This window comes from Borostomias antarcticus, assembly GCF_949987555.1.
Source record: "Borostomias antarcticus genome assembly, chromosome: 17".
NCBI classification, from domain to species: domain Eukaryota; kingdom Metazoa; phylum Chordata; class Actinopteri; order Stomiiformes; family Stomiidae; genus Borostomias; species Borostomias antarcticus.
In genome coordinates this window covers 4,703,863-4,726,969 of record NC_140250.1, presented here as the reverse complement: position 1 = coordinate 4,726,969, position 23,107 = coordinate 4,703,863, and the positions used below count along the sequence as shown (strand labels likewise).

Sequence of the window (23,107 nt, the reverse complement as noted above, 5' to 3'; positions counted from 1 at the left end):
CTATATTTCAACCTCGTAACAGAATCATACCGTATATTCTCAGGATCACTTTTCTGTGAACTCATTTAGGATAATGCTCAGAACTAGTTTGAAGGAGGTTTGGAATATTTAGGGGATAATGCATTAGGTTTACAGTAAGATATTGTGATTGTGACTGATAAAGCATAAGTGTACTGTAAATGTAAAGTATGTTTTGTGTGCACAATCAAATGAATAAGGTGTGATTCAAAAAAGAAGAAAACTCTAACATATCAAATGCTTGTTTTTCAGCTCCTGCCCTACCCAGTAACACTAGATACTGCTCACAACCACAACATTTGCAAAGCTAATCAACAGAAGAACCAACCCTATTTTGTGTCTTAAAAGGGCACAAGACATTCACTCCCATTGGGAACCAATTCACAAAGCAGCCAAGGATAGACCTTTCCTTAATCAGTGATGGGATCACCCAGAGGAACGCTAGGATGGGTGCTGCTTCCATGGGTGCTTCTCGGAATGGCTAAAACGTCCCAGGGTTCCCTTGTGAAGACCAACCTGGGTTTGAGAGTGAAGAGGGGCCAGTCGGCTTACCTCCAGGAGGGGGACCTCCAGTTCCACATCCCTCGCCAGAAGGATGCATGTAAAGTTGAAGTGGTCCTAAATGAACCCATCACGCAGAGAGTGGGGACGCTGTCACCTCAGGTAATATGAGTAAAATTCTCTGACATCAAAACATGCACCATGGAGTATATTTTTGATGTTTCTGAGAGATAGTTGATTTGTATTCACACATGTCAGCGTTAGTACATTAAAGTTACTGAAAATGTACAATTGCATGGTGCAACATGGTGGCCTCCGTAGAAGGACCTGGCTCTCTAAAGGGCTCATTCTAAGGCTGCGAAAAAATTATGATTCTTATTTTCATGGACGACACTAATTAAAACATGCATATGAATATTATATTCCATTTCTCCCAAGTCTACAGAAAATTATGCCACACAATTGTACACACTGCACCTTTAACCTAGAATGTGTATAGATATGTTTACATTTGTTAAATAGCAGGCTCTATTGATTCAACCTTTTAAAAACATAGCTTTTCCCCCTGTTAGATATGACTATAATGGCTCGTCAGTTATGGCAGATGCAAAATAAACCTTTGTCTGTTTAACCCTTGGGCCAGTGAAGATCTCATCACATGGAGAGACAGACATTCTCTAGGTCTAATGAAGATGTGCTGACAGATAGCAACCTGAAGGAATGTCTCTCAGGGGCCTTCTTTGTGCCCTCATCTGTGCATACTGTTGCTCCTATAGTTACACTTGGCTACCTCTCTTGTGAGCTAACATCACTACAAATGAATTCACTTAGCTTACCATACTTAAGGAGTCATTTATAGACATTTTGAGAAGCACAATGTTACATTGCTTCTATGAAGACATTTCTTATTTGTCTCCTTGTCTTAATTCCAGGTGTTTGACTGCCATTATCTGGCTGATGAAGTGAAGTACATTCATAACGGCTGCCCCATATTAAAGGAGGACACTGTCAAGCTTCGACTGTACAGGTACGTAAGTCTGCTACTCAATGGAATCAGGACCTTGCTTAAAGTTGCAGTCCATTATTTGTACATAATGGATCAGCACACATGTACACTTGGTACAAGTGTACCAAGATATCTCCCTGAAGATTTTATTGGTGCGTGGTGATTTCATCAGTGTTTGGCTTGATGATTCTTTTAATCAGGTTCAGTGATTCAGAGACGTACATGGAGGTGTTTTCTCTTCATGTGGAGATTATGGAACCCGACTGCAACATCATCAAGCTGGGACCCAAACACCTGGAGGTGCCCGAGTTCTACGGCCTCTCGGACGTTCTCGACCGCAACGCCGTGTCCTTCCACTATGAGAAGCATACCAGTCTGGAGTGCACCGTCCACGTGACCACCCATGAGACACACCTCCCAGCACACGGCCAACTGGTGACTGGGGAGCCTCACAAGCTGTCAGCCAGAGGAGACGAGCCAGACAGCTTCATCCCCCTCCGCCAACAACTTGGTACAGTCTTAATAGTCACGGGTTAGATTATTGGTACAGTCTTAATTGTCACGGGTTACATTATTGACAAACTCAGAATTCCATTCACAAATCAAGAGAAATATGAGCAGATCTAATCCATAAAAAGGAAATGTGGTGGAACAGTGATATAGTTCTGCGGAACCCTTTTCACTACTTTTGCAGACAATAAAGCCAGGGCCATGTGTAAGACCGATGACTGTATGAAGGGACTGAAGCTGGCTAAAGTCACCAAGGTTCCATGCGATGAGTTCTTGGTCATGGGCCTGAGGTACCAGCACACAGACCCCCCCTCGCCAGACATTGACTACATTTCTATACGACTGGACCTCACTGACACCAGGAGTGGAAGCATATACCAGGTAGGGGAGCTTTTAGCTACAATACCAGGATTCCTATGTAGGAGACTAGGTAGCCTAGCTGCTAAGAGCACTGGGCCAGTAACTGAAAAGTAGCAGGTTTAAATACCCATATAACCAAGTAGGTGAAATATCTGTCCAAGTGCCAAGGGACAGAATCTTAGTCCAAAATATTATTCTGAAAATGAATGTCAAGGCTGACGGCAAAAGAAGGGCTGTGATGTCATAACGTAATATTGTGTCTGTGTGTGTGTGTATGTATGTGTGTGCGCCTGTGCGGGTGTGTGTGTGTATGCGCGCCCACAGTCAGAGCGTGCCTGGATCCCTGTCCAGATAGCAGGTGCCATTCCCAACCAGCCTGCCAAGCCAGCATTCATGTCCATGTTCATTCTGGAGGTGGACCAGTTCATCCTCACCCCCCTCTCCACGGCCACCCTGGATGCTGAGGACGGGGAGACCCCCCAGCAACGCCTGGTGTTTAACATCACTAAGCCCCCTGCGGAGGGCTTCATCACCCACCTGTCTGACCACACCAGGCCCATCTCCTCCTTCAGTTGGCTGGACCTCAACGACATGCTCATCTGCTATCAGCCACCCAACTCATCTCACACACAACGCAGGAACTATGAGGTAAAACACACACACACACAAACATGCACACATACTGTTTGTATGTATACAAAATGTGAATTGCAACAATACAAGACGTCTGATTAGACATTAGTAGCATGAAAACGGTCATTTCAGCCTGAAACTGTGTCATGCACATTACCGCAATGGTCCTTAACAGTGAGTACCATTAAGGTGACTGCACTTTTTTTTGATATTACAGGATATATGTTTTTTGTTATTTAACAATAATAAACAATAATAATAAACAAAAACACAACAATCAGCAAAGCAAATAAATACACAACATTCAAATTGTTTACAAAATTATAATAATATTATTATTCAAAAATATATATATCCATCCATCTTCATCCGCTTATCCGGGGACGGGTCGCGGAGGCAGCAGTTCCAGCAGGGGGCCCCAGACATCTCTTTCCTTGGCAGCATCAACCAGCTCTGCCTGGGGAATCTTTAGCCGCTCCCAGGCCAGTGCGGAGATGTAGTCCCGCCACCTAGTCCTGGGTCTACCCCGCGGCCTCCTCCCAGCCGGACACGCCTGGAACACCTCCCCCAGGAGGCATCCTCACTAGATGCCCGAACCACCTCAACTGGCTCCTTTCGACAAAAAGGAGCAGCGGCTCTACTCCGAGTCTCTCCCGGATGACTGAACTTCTCACCCGATCTCTCAGGGAGACCCCAGCCACCCTCTGGAGAAAACTAATTTCGGCCGCTTGTATCCGTGATCTCGTTCTTTTGGTCATGACCCATCCTTCATGACCATAGGTGAGGGTGGGGACGAAGATATATATATATATATTTATATATATATTTTTTTTTAATAGTATATATATATACTCACACACACATATACTGTAGATTAGCATTCCATGCATTCTAATCAAATTCTTCCCCCAAGTCATTCTCCTATAGTGCCTTGAACAGAGTTGGTGGGTTCAGGAGGTTATTAATGATTTCATAAGGTGGCTGCCACACTTTTGATGACAAGTCCTTAACAGCAATTAGCTGTAAAAGTCCTTACAGCAACTCACCATTATGGTGACTACACATTCCTAATCTGTACATGAGCACATTTAAAATATAACCTTTTTTCCATTTTCACATTTAAAATATAAAATAAAATAAAAACACATATTTCCCCGAAAATGAATTAGAGAGCCACTTTATTTGTTTATGATGACTTTTATGGTGATATTTCTGTTAAATAATCCATGCCCAAAAGCCATTAGCTATCAAAAAATGATTTGTAAAGATTACAGAATAAACAGAGAATTAACCTAAAATAAGTTAGTGCATTACAGAATTAAATAAATAATAATAATAAAAAAACATTTGGTTTTTCTATAAAATCCTTCTTATGTCCAAAGCTTGTCATTTTAAAAGGATGTAGCAGTATTGGCTGGCGCTGGTATTGGCTGGCGCTGAAAGGGACGGCCTCAGCGATGGAATTGCAGTGTAAACGGGGCTTACTGTACTCATTGTCCTCAGTTGCAATTTCTCTCAACAGGTAGAAGTTGAGGTCCACGACTTCTTCTTTGAGAAGAGCTTACCGATTGTGGTTCACATGTCAGTGAGGACATCAGACACCAATGCACCTAGGGTGTCCTGGAACATTGGTAGGTGTCAGTTAACCTTTGTAGAATGTTGGAAGTTTGAAAAGTTTGAAGCAGCAAGACTTCAGATAAGTGACATGATTTTGTTGAATTCTGACTTTCTTCACAGGTCTTAGTCTGTTAGAGGGCCATTCCTGTCCAATCACCTGGAACCAGCTCCAGATTGTTGATAATGACGACTTGAGGGCAGTACGCATCATCACTGTGGATGGGCTACAACATGGACGGCTAACCCTGCGAGGTAACTCTAAGACACTTCTGAGATTGCCATAGTATTTTAATGACCACATTTCAGTGGATTTTATCTGGCACAACCGTTATCACATTTTCTGTGTGTGTGCGTGTGTGTGTAACATTCAGGTGGCAAGGGTTTCATGTTCACCGTCGACGACATTCGATCTGGCGCTGTGCGCTATCACCACGACGACAGCGACACCACCAAGGACTTTGTCGTCTTCCGCATCACGGACGGACGCCACCAGACCAGGCACAAGTTCCCCATCAACATCCTCCCCAAGGACGACAGCCCGCCCTTCCTCATCACCAACACGGTGCTGGAGCTCTCGGAGGGCCAGACGGCCTTGCTGCGAGGCTCCGTGCTGCAGGCCTCAGACATGGACTCCAGCGACGACTACATCCTCTACAATATCACCCGCCCACCTCAGGCTGGGGAGATCATGAAGTTCCCTGGTCCAGGCCTCACAGGTGAGCACTTCTCAGAGGCACCCTATTTGTTTGTTTGATTATTTATTAGCATATAAGAAATAAAACAAATACAAAACAGATCAACGAACGGGGACTGAAAATGTATAATACATGGTCAGGTGAATACAAAACATTAAATGAAATACAAAGAAATGTGCAGGAAGAACCCCCAAAAAACATATTGGCTTGTCAGGTGGTCCTCCAAATGACAAACATTCAACAGAAAGACAATAAAGAAGGTAACACAAACAAACTCATAATTTCTAAAGCGAATGAAGGTATGCAAAGATGTAGTGAAGATTAATTTACAAGCCTAAGTATTGTGGTTATGATATTACATTCCTTAATTGAACCAATAAAACGTATGTTTTGCTTCTTGAATGAACCCTGTCTGAAAGGCATGTGCTTTTCTAAAGGCATAATTCACTCAAATTATGAGTTAATGAAAAAGCGGTTAATATATGTCAAAGGATGGTACTTAGCTCCATTGTTTACGCTTGTGTTGGGACACTCTATTCACTGGTGTGCACATAGACTGGTATGAGTTTCCTTTTAACACTTTCATCCTGTCCCTTTTGTCCCTCCAGGCTACCCTGTCAATCGTTTTCTGCAGAAGGACCTGCTCTACTCGGTGGTCTACTACCGACATCTAGGGAACGAGGTGTTTGATGACTCCTTTGAGGTGGTGCTCTCTGACTTCCATGACCCGCCCAACCTTTCAGAACCTCAGGTGAGATCCGCGATGTTAATCTCACACGTATGTCAACCTCTGACACCAAACTGACGTGTTGAGTTAAACGCTGGACTTTTGTTTTGAAATCCATTCTAGGTTATAAACACTGTTCAGCATAACTGTCCATACATTTAACCATAATGGTAATATTGTCCTGTTCAGGTTATACTGGTGCACATAAACCCAGTGCCTGACCAGCCACCAAAAGAAGCCCAAGGGGTTTCACGCTGTCTGGTGGTCAAAGAGACGGAGGTGGTCCACCTGACCAAGAAGATGCTCCTCTTTGTGGACCTGGAGTCACCTGACAATGAACTGACGTACACAATCACCACCCCACCATTCTACACCAGCTCCTCCAGGTAAAACATGCATTCACCAGCTCCTCCAGGTAAAACAGGCATTCACCAGCATTTAGTATGGAAACATGACTATGGAATGTTTCAGTTTTCACTTTTTTTTGTGAACTTTTCTTGTTGGTCAGGAGTCAAGATGCAGGGAGATTATTCCTGGTCGACAGCATTCCCAAATTTACTAAGGATTCTAACGCGCCGGTGCTAAGGTTGTTCACACAGGTAAGCTTCAACTAAATACTATCTCCAGAGCACATCGGCCTCAAATGTATACAAAATTTAAATTTTACCAACTCACCTTTATGTGTTTCAAGCATGCTGTCAACTTCATGAAAGTAGCGTACATGCCTCCCATCCTGGACATCGGGCCATACGCACAGCACATCCAGTTCGTTCTCTCTGTCACCAACCAACAAGGCAGCACAGTCACGGGCATATGCTTCAACATCACTGTGATGCCAGTGGACAACCAGGCCCCACAGGTAAAGTGTCACAGATAGACTAGACCAAGTGTAGTTGACATAATACAAGTTGAACTTGCTCTGTACCGTGGGATGGTACAGTATACCACCCCACGACCAGACATGCTCCAAATGACTAAGGCCAAAGGCTTTGAGAACTTCAGAGATCTGAAAAGTCCGGTCAACTGGAAGTAGCCATCAAATTGAACATTTACAGTATACTGTAACATGACAAAATGGCTAGCACAAAACACAAGTATAGTTGATTATTTGATTACTATGTCAATGCCTTTCTTATTGTTATAGCAGGTATTTATTGATTTATTGTGAGTGTTAACAAAATATTCTATTTTGTCAAATTGGCGTATTTTGACATCAAATAATGGCTTTATTAGTGGAATTTTGATGAAAATCCCCTAAAAACGTAATGACAAGATCAGTAGACATGGGACGTGTCAGTCAGTAGAAATCGTTCAAATGGGGAAGGGAGGCGACAGGCCACTGACAACGGTGCAGCACTGGAGGAAGAGTAACGAGAAACAAATAAAAGCCACTGAACGCTGTATGTAAAAGCCCACACATCCTTTTATGTGCGTTTTATATTAATTTGTAAGTGTGTATTATTTTATGTCCTAGTTTAAAAAAATAAATTCAAACGTCGCCCCCTCTCTTGTTTCCTTAAATCACACCCCTGACTGTACTTCCTCCCACGAATCCCAATCATATTCCATCCTCTGACTGCATGCTGCCTTCTCCAGGTGACCATGACTCCTCTGACCGTAGAGGAGGGCGGGGAGTCCTGCGTGAGCCCAGAGCACCTGCTGCTGACCGACCAGGACTCGATGGAGGAGGCCCTGAGAGTCGAGCTGAGGAGGCAGCCCCAGCATGGCGAGGTCATGCTGGATGGCTTCCCCATGAACACGGGGCAGGCCTTCACTCTCCACCACCTCAAAACCCTAAAAGTTAGGTCAGATATGATGGCTGCTCATTTTCCTGCACCATAACCATTGCAACACTTTTGAAAACACACATTGATTTTGAGTGTCAAGCTTGAAACTGAGGGAAAAGAAATGTGCGGATTGTGAGAATGTACCTGACCCGGTTCTCGCAGATATCATCACGACAGCTCCGAGACTGTGGCAGATGACATTGAATTCACAGCTACTGACGGCACCAATGCTGTCAACTTTGTTTTGCATGTTAAGGTAGGCCTTTGTACAGTGATTTGTGATTTTGCCATTCATTGTTGTGGAATTCTGTTGGGGCCTGGCATTAAAACAATAGTTCACAAATTTTAACTGGATTTCTCACCTAGTCCGATGCAGACTTACATATGGACATTGTCTACTGTGGTGACAGACCGAAAGGGATTTCAACAGTGGGTTAATATGTGAAAAAATGCATTCTTGCCAACAGGTGATATTGGTCAATGATGAGGTTCCAGTTCTTATGCCAGGCCTGAAACTTGACCTCAGCTGCTCGGAAGGACAGGAAGTCATCATCACGGCGGAGTATATCTACGCCACAGACACAGACAGTGATGACAGCAGACTGACCTACCTGATAGCTCGCCAACCTTACCATGGTGTGGTGCGCAAAAACAGCGTTGTAGTCGATCACTTCTATCAGGAAGACATCGTCGCTGGAGTAATCACCTATAAACACACTGGTATAGTTGTTACATTCCACCCTTTACACTGACTACACAATACATTGTACAGCACTAGTTCTGATACCTGATGGAGCACAGTCAGCAATTGACCATTTAGCCAGTTTAGTCCATTCATATGGCCAACGCCACCCCAGAACCTGAGCTATGGGTATGGAACCATAGAGAATGAATAGGGAAACCTTTTGTCCCAACTGAATGGTGGTCAGCTTGCGGTTATTATCTGTGCTTATAATGACACTAATTGATTCCAAACTGCTCAAAAGCACAATGCTAGATTCTGTAGGCCGAGAGGAATCCAATGATGTCCACCTCTTGACATTTGGTAGATTTTTCATGCAACTGCTACTGTTCTGATCACTAACGTTGTTAGTGAATCGTTGTTAGTTCACATAAGTGAATGTAGTAAACATAGCGAAAATTAAGATCACGGCTAGTGGACATTTTCTGCTTGGCAAGTCCAGCAAGGAATCCAATGATGTCCAGTCCACCTCTTGACATTTGGTCAGTTTTACTGACCGCTAGATCGAGCAGAAGACGACCAAAAACTACTACTGAACTACTTAGCATCACGGCAGACATTTTTTACTTGGCAAGTCCGATTACAGGGTGCGTGATCCAAGATGGTGGAAGTGACGTGTTATCAAGCATAATTATTTATCAGTAATTGTCCATTTTGTCTGCCCTAATTACCTACTATAAATAAAAAAATCAGGCCCCTGTCACCGTCTACCTGGGAACCCTCCCAGTACCGCTGCCAAATATGAATGATGTCAGGGCGACCGTGTCCGAGGAAACTGGATCAGACAGAGATACAGACAGAGATACAGATATGGACCAATATATAGGATGGGTCATATTGGTCCATATCTAAAACTGATCAGTTTGTTTTCACATAATACAGTTTGATTCTGCATTATGTGGTCCTCTTAGTTCAGATGTTTCTTCATGCCATAATCTTTAGAAAGCATGCAATTTTGGGGGGTTTGATCCTGAAGTTGTACTTGTGTCTCTAGGTAACGAGATTGGACTGACTCCTCGTCATGACACCATCACGTTGGTGATATCAGACGGAGAGGTCGAGGACCTTTCTTCATGCTGCGATGACAAAGGGACCATAAAGACTAAAGGCTCTGCAACTCACCTCAGAGAGAGCCTCCCTGTGTTTGAGCTGAAGGTCACTGTGTATCCAGTGGACAGTCAGTCGCCTTCCATCGTCACAGGTTATTCTTTCTTAACTGTTACTTGTCGGAGCGTGTTTTCTTTAAAAAGATGCGTCATCTGTAGTGACCTATTCTTGCAAACAAAAGTGAAAAGTTTCAACAACAGTTGCATCAACTTAGCCTATCCTTTCTTACAATGTCCACAAGCCATTTAATTTCAACGATTAATCAAAGCTGTGCTCTGTCACAATCTAGATTTTCGATTGAGGTGTACTCACAAAAACAATGTCTTCCATCCCTTAGGAGATGTGTTTGTGGTGGATGAAGGGGGCTCGGCCCCTGTTACTGTGGCTCATCTCAGGGCCTCTGATATGGACACCAATCTGGAGGATCTAGTGCTCAGCCTAGTCTCTCCTCCCCAGTTTGGCTACATTGAAAACACCCTGCCGAGCCCCGGCTTCGAGAAAAGCAACACGGGCATCAGCATTGGTGAGCAATGAACTTTAACAACTCACCATCCGGTCCCTAAAGTGATCTGTCCCTGATATACATTGTACATTAACTTGTCACCTAAGTAACATACATTTTGGTTTTAAAGCTTTTAAGTAAAAGGTATCGCTATGACGTAGAATGGAATATTAAAGCAGTACCTTTAACAGTTTTAAAAGTAAACAGTGTCATCCATCAGTATAAGATAGATGACTGTTTGAAGTTTCTCAATGGAACTATCTCCCCTCTGGGTTCTCCTCAGCCTCCTTCTCGTACAGAGACCTTATGAACGGCCATGTGAACTACGTACAGTCCAGGCACCAGAGGATCGAGCCCACCGCCGACCAGTTCATGCTCTGCGTGTCCGACGGCAAGCGCAGCTCCGCCAACGTCCCGTTCTACATCATCATCAGCCCCACAAATGACGAGGTCCCAGAGTTCATTGCCAGGAACATCACCGTGAGTCCTTTTGAGACGGGAGCGTTTTTGATACGTTTCTATGGTGATGCACGTTATAAACCGATACCAAGTTTCCAAGTGACCAAATTGCGTCGCTAAAAATCTGTGTGGTGGAGTACAGTCAAGCTAGTGGCGAAGTATGGATTTTGAGTATACTATTCTCCAGGGTGGGAATACATTACATAACTGTGAGAATTCGCACTTCCAACACACGAACAATTCTTCCCTAACACCCACAGTATATAACTCCTATATCCCTGTATGAAAGGTGCGAGAGGGGCAGATGAAGGAGCTGGACCCCACAGTTATAAACGCTGTGGACCTGGACATACCTAAGAACGAGCTGCTGTTCAGTGTTGTCCTGCAACCTCAGCACGGCGCCATCATGGGCCACGCCCACCACAACAACGTCACGTCCGACAGGAGGCCGGCCCACCGGCGCAGTACTGCAGAGATGCAGGTGCAGGACTTCACCATGAGAGACATAAGGAATGGTACAGTGCTGTGTAGGGTCTGGATCTGATTCGCTGGGCTGTTCAACATAGAAACCATCAGCTCAGATTTATGCGAAACTTTGACAAAACTATGCTATGTTTTGTAAAAGTAAATGAGAATGGAATGTATGAAAATTTTATTTTCATTCTTAGGCTTAAAGGACTATTGGTATTTAACATCATAAGACGTTTTATAAGGTCATTTATGATCATATACAACAGCCCATATGAACAATTTGACAGAGTGTGCATTCTTGAGATATTAGTGCTCATTGCTCTTGTCACAGCTAAGTAGAACACAATGGATCTCTGTGGGCATATATAATCTGTTAATATCGGAAGGGTCGACAGAAACAGTAGATAGACACACACCCTAGACAAATTCCTAGTATGTGGGTACCATATACATGGCCAATAAAACAGATCTTGGAATCTCTGGGAAGAGAAGTCCAAAACTACAGACAACTACGAACTACAAACACTGTTCCAGGCGTGCTCATTGATGCCTCCTGATGGTTGGTGTGTAACTTTAATGAGGACTTGCACACCAACCAACAGGAGGTTGAGCATCGTTGAGCACCCCTAGAACAGTGTTGAGCATCGTTGAGCATCGTTGAGCACGCCTGTAACAGTGTATCTATCTGCCAACCCATCCGATATTAATGGATGAATGCGGAGGAGAATGTGCAAACTGACTGAATCAAATGGACTCATTTGCCAGTGCAGTTATGCTCAACATGTATGAGGGCACTCATATTTTCATTTCTAAACCAATGTACATTTGGAAGAAAAAAAAAAGCTTTGGTGAAAAATGGTGACATCTGTACATTATACTGTACCAATGAGGCTTCTCATGCTCCTCCTGTCCTGCAGGCATGGCCCTGATGTATATGCACGATGACTCGGAGAACATGGAGGACAGTTTCACCATCCAGCTGAGCGATGGGAAGCACCAGCTCCAGAGACAAGTGATGGTCAAAGTGCTCCCTGTCAACGATGAGGAGCCTAGAGTGATAAGGTAATGGCGATTAGTTTATAATGACACTCGATACCTGATAGGTACATATAACACATGTAAAGAGTAGACCAGTGTAAATTAGCAATATACATTTGTTAGCCAGAACGACTCCCTGCTTCACAAAAATATACTGTAAATAACCAAGTCTGCATACTTTGGATTATTAATCGGCTTAGAAAATGAAATGGGATAATTCCTTAAGTAACCAGCAAATGTTGTTTGCGCTATAGGAACAACGGAATTGAGGTAGAGGCTGGGGTGGCCAGGATCATATCCAGCGCGATCCTCTTCTCTGAAGACAAAGATACTCCCTCTCCTGAGATCACCTACATGTTTGAGAGTGTCCCTACACAGGGGCTGCTGCAGATCAAGGTCAGTATATCAAGTAAATGCTTCAAGTAGATGTATGCAATTCTGAATATTAAACACTAGTTCTGATACCCGTTGGAGCACACAATCACTAATCACTATAACACTGATCGTCCCTTCATCTCTCAGGTGGGCAATGACTGGCTGCCTCTGAGTGCAGGGCAGAACTGCTCCCAGGAGAGCCTCAACATGAACCTGCTGAGGTACCTCCACACAGGGCCCCTGGGATCCCACACCCAGGATTTCTTTGTCTTTCACCTGCTGGATGGGAAGAACCGCTCCCCTGCTCAGCACTTCCACATCTCCCTCAGGGACATGGAGAAAGGTATATGGACAAAATGTATATGGTCAAAATGTCTACATCAGCACTCTCAAGTCACCCCTTGGTGATTTTTCAAGCCAGAGACTTCATTTCAAGTACTGTTACAACTGTGAAATGCAATTTGACTATCTGAACTTAAACGTTCTTCAGAAAATTGCTGTTTCTGAATTGATTATGTCCCAGGTACACCTGAATTTTCCCTTTATTCCCAGGAAACATCGCCCTCTTTGTGAAGCCAATTAAAGTCAGTCGAGGAGACCGCGTGGTTCTGACCACAGACGTTATTTTGGCGACAGACGGTACTGACAAACCAGAGGAGCTTCTCTACACTATCACCAACTCCCCTGCTCATGGCCACGTGGAGTATATCAGATATCCTGGGGTGGCCATCCACACCTTCAGCCAGATGGACATCGCTGCCAACCTTGTTGGCTACGTCCATGACAACAGAGCCTCTGCATCTATGGAGACTATTCAGTAAGGGAACCCTAGTGCTAAACCAGCTAACGACCACCACCTAGGTTCCATCTCTCTAAATTAGGTTAAATAAGGTACCTCGCTATGTGAATAATCTTCTGTATGATCTACATTGACAGGTTTGTCATCAGCAATGGCAAAGCCACCCGCAACGGCACCTTGGAGATTGCCGTGGAGATGGCTGACCACGTACTCCCCTCGCTATCTCATAACGAGGGCCTGAGCGTATCTCAGGGTTCCTCCATGGCTCTGACCCCTGACACTCTGACCCTGTCTGACCCTGACACTCCGCCAAGCGACCTCTACTTCATCCTAGCCCAGCCCCCACAGTATGGCACCTTGCTTCTGGCCGGCACCCCACTCACCACTGGGTCCAACTTTACTCAGAAAGACTTGGAGGAGCTGGACGTGATATATAAGCATGGCGGTAAACAGGCTCAGATTGACCGATTTGCCTTCACTGCTTGTGACAGCACCAACAAGGGCTTTCTGCTGAAGGGAAGGGTGCACACAGAGCCTGTTTTCTTCACCATTCAGGTAGGGTTACACAGAAAGACTGTTGTATCATCCAGTTTAAGCCAGTACTCAGAGTATTGACAAGGAATTTACCGTATAATTTTGTCGCAGTGGATAATTACTGCAATTGGTGGTACTGTAGGTATGGTAACTGCTTGTTGTTTACTGTAGAGGAGCAGAAGATCAATTTCCCCTCAGTATAACAAAAAACAATACTTGGTTAACTGATACATACGGTACTTTTTGATTTTCTTAATTATGTGTATTCCAGATCAAGCCATTGGACAGCTCTGCTCCTGAAGTGGTGAAGCTCCAGTCTATGTGGAAGGCTGAGCTCCTAGCTGGGGGTCGCTATGGGATCTTCCTCTCATCCTGGGAGCTGAGGGCGCATGATGCCCACACCAGAGAGGAAGAGCTCACGTTCCATATCCTCAGACCGCCCTACTTTGGCTATCTGGAGAACACTACTACAGGTATAGAAATATAATGATCTGACGAATCACCCAAATAACCCTGCAATACCCCACAGTTTCAGAAGGATCTTTGGTATACCTTGATCAATTGTGGGGGTTGTAACTGTTGCCGTACCGGTATTTTACTATCACTGAATTGCAGTTGAGCAGACCCCATGGTATAGATAGATAGATTATTTTATTGGTCTGTCGTGAAAATTCATAATGGTATGCACTCTTGCAGGAGGATTTGTCCGACACCACTTTTCTCAGAGGGACCTGAGCAGGAAAACTATCGCATATATCATCGATCCAACGCTGGACGCTCTATCTGACAGTCTGGAGTTCAGTCTGTCAGATCCTCTGGGGAACACAGGGCCCTCCCACACGTGAGAACAATATGACAGTGAAATACTGACTAATACCAATACCACTTTATGAGAATGCTGATTACAGATAATTTTCACTGCTGGTGACGGTATCCTCAGCCATTTTGGTAATATACAAATTAGAGTGCTGTAGATAGATTCAATCAAAAATCTGAGTATTCCAAATTTGGTAAAAGAGTAAAAAAATAAAATGGGTAGCCGACATCTTATCCAAATTAGGGGTCTGGACACCCCGGACATATCATAAAGATACACATTCCAACGTAACTTTCTAACTGTTTCTTCAGTAAATAGACACATTTCTAGCTCTTCTGGTTCAAAAGTTATAGCCAAAACCTTTTTCGGGCAGCCGCCATATTGGATTTGGCCGCCACGGTGACCCCGGGGGCCCTAGAATCCACCATAGATCTTACACAAAATTGACAGAAGACCACAACTCTCAGAACTGCAAATTGAAAGGATTTCATGAATGCGGGGTAGGCTGAATGATTATTGTATTACCTCAATCGGTTACCACTTTAATGAGACCATTCTGTTTTGGAGTGTTCATTTATTGTTAAAAGTGAACAGAATACAGTCTCACATGTCTACATTGCTTTTCTATGCCTTTTGCAGACTGGAATTTCGCTGGTCTCGTGTGGAGCTGTCTGTGTCCAAGTACTGGATATGTGAGGACCAGGGTGCTGTCTCATTGGACATCCAACGAAGCGGCAATATAGAGGAATCCTCATACGTTACTGTCAAGGTCTCTGGTCTCTATGTTCATGTTTGTGTTACACAGGGATTTACATAAGGGTATTTAAAAGGATTCTTTTCTGATGCACACTATTGAGCGTGAAGAGGTGATGGTCCAATTGAGAGACCAAAGTAGAGTGCTGTTACTAAGGAGGTTAGGGGTTGGCAGTAGGCAGTAGGTAAATCAGAAAGAACACAAGCACACGTCAATATAGTCAATTAATTAACCATCAGGCCCACACAGCTACTAAATATTAAAATTTGATGTTTTTCACCATCGATGGTACTTATTTACAAGGAAAGTGTTACTCCTTGCAGACTTGCGCTTGATGAATTCATCTGCAGTTAAATCCAGGTTCTAATTTCGTGACACATTCTTGTGACAGTTCAATACAGAAACATGATTCAGTCTTGCTTGCCCCATTGTGGACTGCAGATATGTTTTAAGACGCCACAGGCCTGAAATGACCTTTCTGAACTGCATGATGTTACAGGGACGTCAGTGCAAGTTTCACCAGTTTGGTGATCTCTGGCAACATAGTTCTCACGTGCTCTCCCTGATCGCCTTTCAGGAAGTTCACTACATCTTGAAAAGTAGCTAGGCAAACTCCTCGTCATTTTGCTACGTATGCAGTGTCAGCCTGACTTCATCCAAATCATCCCCATGGAACTGCACAATGCTTTTTCAGTTGCCCTGTCCAGTCCCAAAATCCTCAACATCTTGCATTTGTTTGAATGCAGAAGGACTAAATCTGCATTCCAGGGATGTTGATGCTGTATCCATGAACTCAAGGTATTGCTGTCGGTACATTGCTTCTGGTGACCCTCAGATCTTCCAGTCGCGGGGAGTTTTTCTTGGTCTTGGCACAGTTGGGCTCACCAAGCTCAGATCACGTGCTGCTGGGGTAGTTTTTCCCCAAATTCTTGGAATCCTTCTTCACAAAGACAAAGTATGTCTTCTCTGAGCATGTCAACCTTCTGTCTAGCTTTCTGTAGGTGCAACTGGCTCTTTTGAAGTGCTGCATTGACCGTATGCAAATTTCAGCATATGTTTTAACGGGAAAAAAGTGCTTACTTTCTGCTGGTGCAAAAGCAGACCGTTGGCTTTACCTCCTGTGTCACATTTGTTGTTTAAACACAGGTCCTCTAGAAATGCCATTAACACGCTGTAGTTGGAAGCAAGGGATTGTAATAAGGCCATTTTCATGGTCCAGCCAGCGCGTCGGGCACAGAAGTCTCAAAAACGTCTTTGCCTTGAAACTCTTGGAACCAGGTGAGTTTTGGTGAATTTCTGATCAGTATTATCATGTCACCAATATAGGTGCGATAAAGTTGCGACATGCGGGAATGTTTTGGGCGAGATCATGCACAACCAAATTCACGACATGTGCAGTGCAATGGATGAGCTCATCACAGTGCATATCTGACTGATCTTCCATAACTAGAACTTTCCCCACAAGGTTCAGTCTTTCACATGCTGATAATCCTAGTATCACCTGAACATCCTTACAATGAATGATGATGTGTGCACACTGTTCTTGTGACACTTTTGCAATGCATTTCCCTTTCACTGGAATCTCTCCACTTGCATAACTTGTCACTTCCACTTTGACATTATGCAGTTTTGGTCTTAAATTCTCAGTCTCAGAGATCAATTTTACTTGTGCTCTAGTATCCAGTTTAAATTGAACTATTTTATCATTCAATTGCAAATAAATGATCTGTTCTCTTGTTTTCTCAGATATGGCATCTACATAGAACTTTTCAGCTTCACTTTCACTTAATGCATCAATTTGATTTTGTCTACCTTGATTTTTGCAGCATACTGTAGTGGAAGGTTTTCACATATGCTGGACATGTTGGGTTCCACAATGACCACATGCTTTGTTCTTCATGATATGCAAGAACACTGATACTTTAATGTTCTCGATTTTCTCATCAGCTTCAATCCCAGAAACATACAGTTCAAACCTTTGAATCGTTTCCAGTTTTCAGCTACACTGAGTTTTGGCGGTGGATGCAATCCTTCCATTTTCAGTTTATTTTCTAGCATGTACCAGCTAGATTAATTTTGCACTGACTGTTAGCCTATCGTCTAACCTCGCTGTCTTTGCTCGCCCTAGCAATCTACTTACAGCCAGTTCGTGTCTTTTTCATTTCATTTCTCTTTTTCATTGCTTTTCCTATCAATCACTTCTGACACCATGTTGTTTTGTTTATGTGGGCTCAGTGATCACAGTTATTTGAAGATAATGTTATTTACTAGAGGTTCGGGGAAGGAACAACTACATCGTAAATTCCTGTTTTTTTCAGATTAGATACAAGCATTCCCTGTCCACATACACAACAGCAAACACGATTTGCTTGATATCACTAAACCTCTGGACATCTGGACACCTCATTACTGTTTTCCTCAGTAATAATATAACCTTTTCCTTATTGTCCTAGGTGAGTGAGGTCACAGCGACTGCTGGAAAAGATTACAATTTGAACCCCTCCAGTCTAATCCAGTTTGATCCTGGTACGTGTGCTACTTTCTAAACATGGCAGAATTTGTTGTGTTCTCCATAATCCTATTTGTAGTGATTACGTAGTAGTCACATTGTCATTGTTTTTCAAGGTGTGTCAAAAAGGACCTTGCAGATAGAGGTGATCCAGGACCAGCTAGAGGAGGCAGAGGAGACGTTTGATGTGTCGCTGGTGTCCCCGGAGGGAACAGTGCTGGGAAGTGTTTCCAAAGCGCAAGTTACTATCAAAGACTCAAAGAAAGGTAAAGACTGGCATTCAAATACCTTAGTATAGTAGGTATAGTACAGTTATAGTATGGTACAGTAGATGGTACAGTAGTATATCAGTATCTGTAGGATTTTTTTGTACATTTGTGACTACTTCATAATTGTATTAAGAGTAACTGTTTTTCCAGTGAAATATGTGTGCTTACATACAGCAAAACACAATAATAGCAGAGGTAATTTCAGAGTGATATTAGCTGGCAGTAAATCTGGTATGTTTTTACCCCTAGTAGTTCAACTCTGCCATTGAAAGTCATGATTTAGGAGCAGCTTTTGGCCCAATCCCAATTCCCTTCCCTTGGCCCTACCCCTAGTTTTGGAGTGCACTCGACTGAGTAGTGGCCCTTTGCTGGACTGAATAAGACTGACTAATCTATTGAATAACCAGGAAGCATGTTTACACATTGAATATTTCAGTGTAATGCCCATAGAAATGTCGGGTGTGGGGGGTGGGAAAAGCTGAAATTGGAGTATATTTTATAAGACTCTCATTTTATGGTGATTGTTTGATCCAGATAAGCTACACTTGATTCTGCTCTGTAATTTTCTACTTGACTCATAATTACATTACTGTCAATCTTAACCTTCCACAGGACAGTGTGGACAAACTCCTGGAGGTCCCAGTCTGGGAGGGAACGAGGCTCAGGTCCGGCCCTACCCCCAGCATGGCTCCATCCAACTGGAGATACTGTCCCCCGCTAGGGGGGACCAGGTGACCTGGAGCAGGGCTGATGACCTGCCCCAGCCTGAGCCTGCTGTCCTTAAGAAGAAACTAAGGGTCATGGACAACAGAAAGACTGTAAGCCCTTACCTTCCTGAGGAGCCTGGTCAGAGTTGAGATAAGCATGTGGGGGGGAAAAGCATGTCAGAACCTATCAAGTGTATGATAGATATGCCTCTCTTGTTTGATCTTGATGTTAAATTGTGTATTACACTAACATGTTTCACATTCAGACAAGTGTTATGTATTACGTTTTCAATGAAGTCGTATTTCAACGTAATAGCCTACTGTAACCTATACTTTCTCAAGCCTATAAAAAAGGGTCATATCGACTGTACTTGCAAATTTGAAGTTAAATTCTTGTTGGTGTCTTACAATTAAAGGCATGTACAATTTAAAGGAATTCAGCAAAACAAATATCATAGGTAAAGCCTCATACTGTAAATAACATACTGCAGACAACTGTAGCTAGCTCAATACTGAGGCAGGGAAATTATAGTCTCTACATGTCAGGTACATGTAAAACCGACTGAATAGGCCTTGAAGTCCAAAATAGTGAACTTATCCTTTAAACACATGCTTAAGCCAAGTCTGAATAGGGCCCTATGTTTGTGTACCATCATTTATCTCTGTAAACACTAAATGACTAGTCCACTTTTATTTTCATTTGATCATGTATATTCATTCTCTCAGATTCGACCATCGTCAGTTCATCGCAATGGAACAAACACTGTGTTCACTGTGAGTGGAATATTCCGGAGACCATGTCACATCTCGCTGTGTGGACCTAACAAAGCAACTGCTAACATTCCCTTTTCCCCACCGTGTCTCTATGACTGCAGTACCACGGGATCATGACTGTTGGAGTGGAGGACGACACCTTTTCATCCAGGAAGGGTCGAAAGGCAAATGTGCAAGTCACGAGCAGGGGACGGCAGGAGACACGACCAGGAGTCATCCGCTCAAACTCTGCACCTGGTATACCTGCTCATCCCTCTGGGAAAGTGAGTCAATAATGAGGCCACATCATTATCAATATTCAGTTAATACAGATTTTATGTATTTAAACTTAAGTGGATGATGTAGGCCTAGACGTTCAAATATGTTATTCTGGATGTTGTCTTGTCAATAGGAGGCCTTCCCAAGCAGTTTAGGCCCAAAGCCCTGCGTCCCTGAGCTGATGGGCCTGATGCACTTTAACCAGACCTCTGGCCGGCTCCTCCATTGCAATGGCGTCCTCTGGAAACTGTGGGCACCCACAGATGAAGTAAGAAAGGTTATGGTTACTTGATTCATCCTTAATTAAAGGTATAGCCTGGAATTTTTTAACAAGGGCCTCATTTCCGTCTTACCCATAATGTTGTTGATTGATGGAGATCATTTTCAGCTGATTCCATGCCGTCTCTTGTTCGGGCTTTCACGGCTCACTAATGTTAGCGCAATCGAACTGAACTGGCTAGCATTCAAAGAAAACAGCATGGAATCAGCTGGAAATGACCTCTATCAATCAAAGAAAATGAGGCCCTATTTTAAAAATTCCAGGCTATCCCTTTAAGGGAAGAAGCATAGATTCTCGGTAGGTGCAGTTTTGAACTCAAAATTATTTTTGTTCCTGTGTCGTAAAGGTTCCAAATAAAACCCTTTTTACAGATGGTTCCAACACAGAGACAAATGGATCTGAATAACTTTTTAAATTTAAAGTAGGCTATATACAGTATAATACTAAATAAAAATCATTGAAATCTCATCATATTGGCCATTTTCCTTTTCTCTAATAACAGTTGGTCAGTGCTCAAGGCTGCCCGCCAGGCTGGACTTATCACAGCGGCTCCTGCTACTTCCTGAGCACCGAACGCAAAGCTTCATGGTCCACCGCCACCAGGGCCTGCAAGGAGAGGTGAGAGAGAGCTGGAGAGGGGAATAAGGAGATTGGCTTAATGTTGTATCAACCTGTCCTTTCTTATTGATTTTTTGATTAATGTTATATCAACCTGTCCTTTCTTATTGATTTTTTGATTAATGTTATATCAACCTGTCCTTTCTTATTGATTTTTTTCCGCCTCACGGTGGCAGTCACCGAGGCAACCTGGTGAGTGTTCTCTCCAAGGCTGACATGGACTGGCTGTGGGATTTCAGTGGAAGGAAACCATTCTGGATAGGTAAAAAGAAAAACAAAGCACATCAACACATTTTCTTGATTATGACACAGTTGTGCCCATGTCATAAGGTTACTGTATAAAACACTTTTGGAAAATGGTGTTTAAGTCTCTACATCATTTCCTTTCCTTTCCACGTCAGGTCTGAATGACAGAGAGAGCCGGGGCAGGTGGGAGTGGGTTGGAGGAGAGCCTGTCACCTACACCAACTGGAGGAAGACTCCGCCCAGATCTAAGAGGAAGGGTAGTAAGAAGTGTGTCCTGGTGTGGAGGAGGGCCAAGTGGCAAATCAGAGACTGTAAGACAGGCAAAGGCCACGGCTATGTGTGTTACATCAAGACGTGAGCTGATGGATGTGCACGTCTCATACACAATCAAGGTGCACATTCTCAACAGAATACAAAACCATTACCTAAAGATTCCCAAAAGAGTTCCAAAAATTGGAAATGCTGGTAATATGTAGCGTTGTTTATTGCAGTATTTTTCTCAGTGTTTAGTATTGCTGCGTTGGTTTCTTAATGTTATTTGGTTACGTTTTTTTTATTTTTTTAGAAAAGGCCAAATTTAAAGTTGGCCTGTTATGCTTAATACAAATTGATCATGTTAAGATCCCAGTTATGCAGATGCTCAATTCTGAACCTGAGCAGTGCATCAGAACTATGTACATTTGTATATGTAAAGTTTAAGGTACACCATTCATTTGAGTAGTTCTATTCTTCAATAATATCAAGATTGATCATTTATTTTCTTGTCTGGATGGACAGTTTCATTTATGAATATGCTGTAATGATGAAACGATAGATTCTATTTGATTTGAGGTTTATGTTTTTTTCTATTAAAACCCATTACTTCCAATGGCACTGTGCTCTGACAGGGCAGAGTGAAATACATTTTCACACCTGGAAAGCTCATTCTGGGCATAAAAACAGAAACAATCCCAAAGTGAATTTACAGTGAGAGGATATAGGCCTGATGGAGCTGTAACATATAACCTACCTTCTTCTTCTCCCCAAACAAATGCCTTTTTGACGGCCTAAACATCAATGAAAATGCATGAAACTTTCACAGTCCCGGTGAAAATTTTTATATTTCATGGGTGACGGAAAGGGCGTGGCAAAACGTCTCAAGCGCCCCCTGGACAATTTTAAATGGCGAGCCCCACCTTTCAGTTTGATGTAGGCTAACAAAATTCGGTGGGCATATGTAGTTCATCGAGACACACTAAAATGTCTCTTGGAGCTAAAACCAACATCCAACAGGAAGTCAGCCATTTTGCTCTTACTGTGCCAATTTTTCCTTGTTTTTACCATTTCCATGCCTCATACTTTAACGAACTCCTCCTACAGATTTTATCCCATCAACTTCATATTCAGTCAGCTTCATCTAAGACCTTTGTGATCAAGTTATAAAAAAAATTTGTTTTCACCAAACACCCTTGCCGTGGTGCCCCGCCAAATTCTGACATTTCGCCATAAAACACGAAGTCCTCATAACTCCTACATACATTATCCGATTTGATTTGATCACGCTTCATGAAGGTTCTGTCCTGAACACATCTAACCAATGTAGATAACATATGATTAATGTTTGCAATTAATCTTATGTTTGCAATTGATCTCTGCTAGATCACATTTAACAATATAGAATTGAATAGAAAGTTTATTTGCCATGTGTAACAAGTACAGATACAGGTACATTGGAATTACTGTCATCACGTATCCTTGCAGTATCTTATCAGTACTAATCAGTACAATGGAAGTGTTATTCGTTTTTGTGACAAAGTTTTAAAACTTTATAATAAAGACTTGGGTGGCATAAATCATGCTTATCTAAGAAAAATGGAAATTAATTTTCATTGATGTTTATTATTTTTATAAAATTGATTGTCAACTTCACCTTATAATCAAAGCTGTAAATCAAATACAGGTAATGGCCAACAATAGAAACACGAGAACCTGTCTACACAACACGATGCACCAGA

At 42.9% G+C, this 23,107-nt stretch overlaps 1 protein-coding gene across 1 annotated transcript; it reads left to right on the top strand.

Moving 5' to 3' along the window:
* Nucleotides 1-438: 438 nt before the first annotated feature.
* On the top strand, nucleotides 439-22,572 carry frem1a (Fras1 related extracellular matrix 1a; the record flags this gene model as incomplete). Its single annotated transcript, XM_084451743.1, has 36 exons — nucleotides 439-681; nucleotides 1,452-1,546; nucleotides 1,726-2,036; nucleotides 2,220-2,416; nucleotides 2,720-3,043; nucleotides 4,551-4,659; nucleotides 4,766-4,897; nucleotides 5,017-5,361; nucleotides 5,949-6,091; nucleotides 6,257-6,453; nucleotides 6,576-6,666; nucleotides 6,759-6,926; nucleotides 7,664-7,872; nucleotides 8,017-8,110; nucleotides 8,322-8,574; nucleotides 9,591-9,797; nucleotides 10,041-10,226; nucleotides 10,489-10,685; nucleotides 10,954-11,179; nucleotides 12,053-12,197; nucleotides 12,428-12,569; nucleotides 12,696-12,891; nucleotides 13,101-13,365; nucleotides 13,485-13,902; nucleotides 14,153-14,354; nucleotides 14,578-14,722; nucleotides 15,338-15,467; nucleotides 17,906-17,978; nucleotides 18,078-18,227; nucleotides 18,843-19,048; nucleotides 19,664-19,711; nucleotides 19,813-19,974; nucleotides 20,103-20,237; nucleotides 20,752-20,867; nucleotides 21,044-21,129; nucleotides 21,269-22,572. 36 exons carry the CDS (start codon nucleotides 439-441, stop codon nucleotides 21,469-21,471), a joined length of 6,549 nt encoding a protein of 2,182 aa, XP_084307869.1. The 3' UTR covers nucleotides 21,472-22,572.
* Between the last annotated feature and the right edge of the window lie 535 nt (nucleotides 22,573-23,107).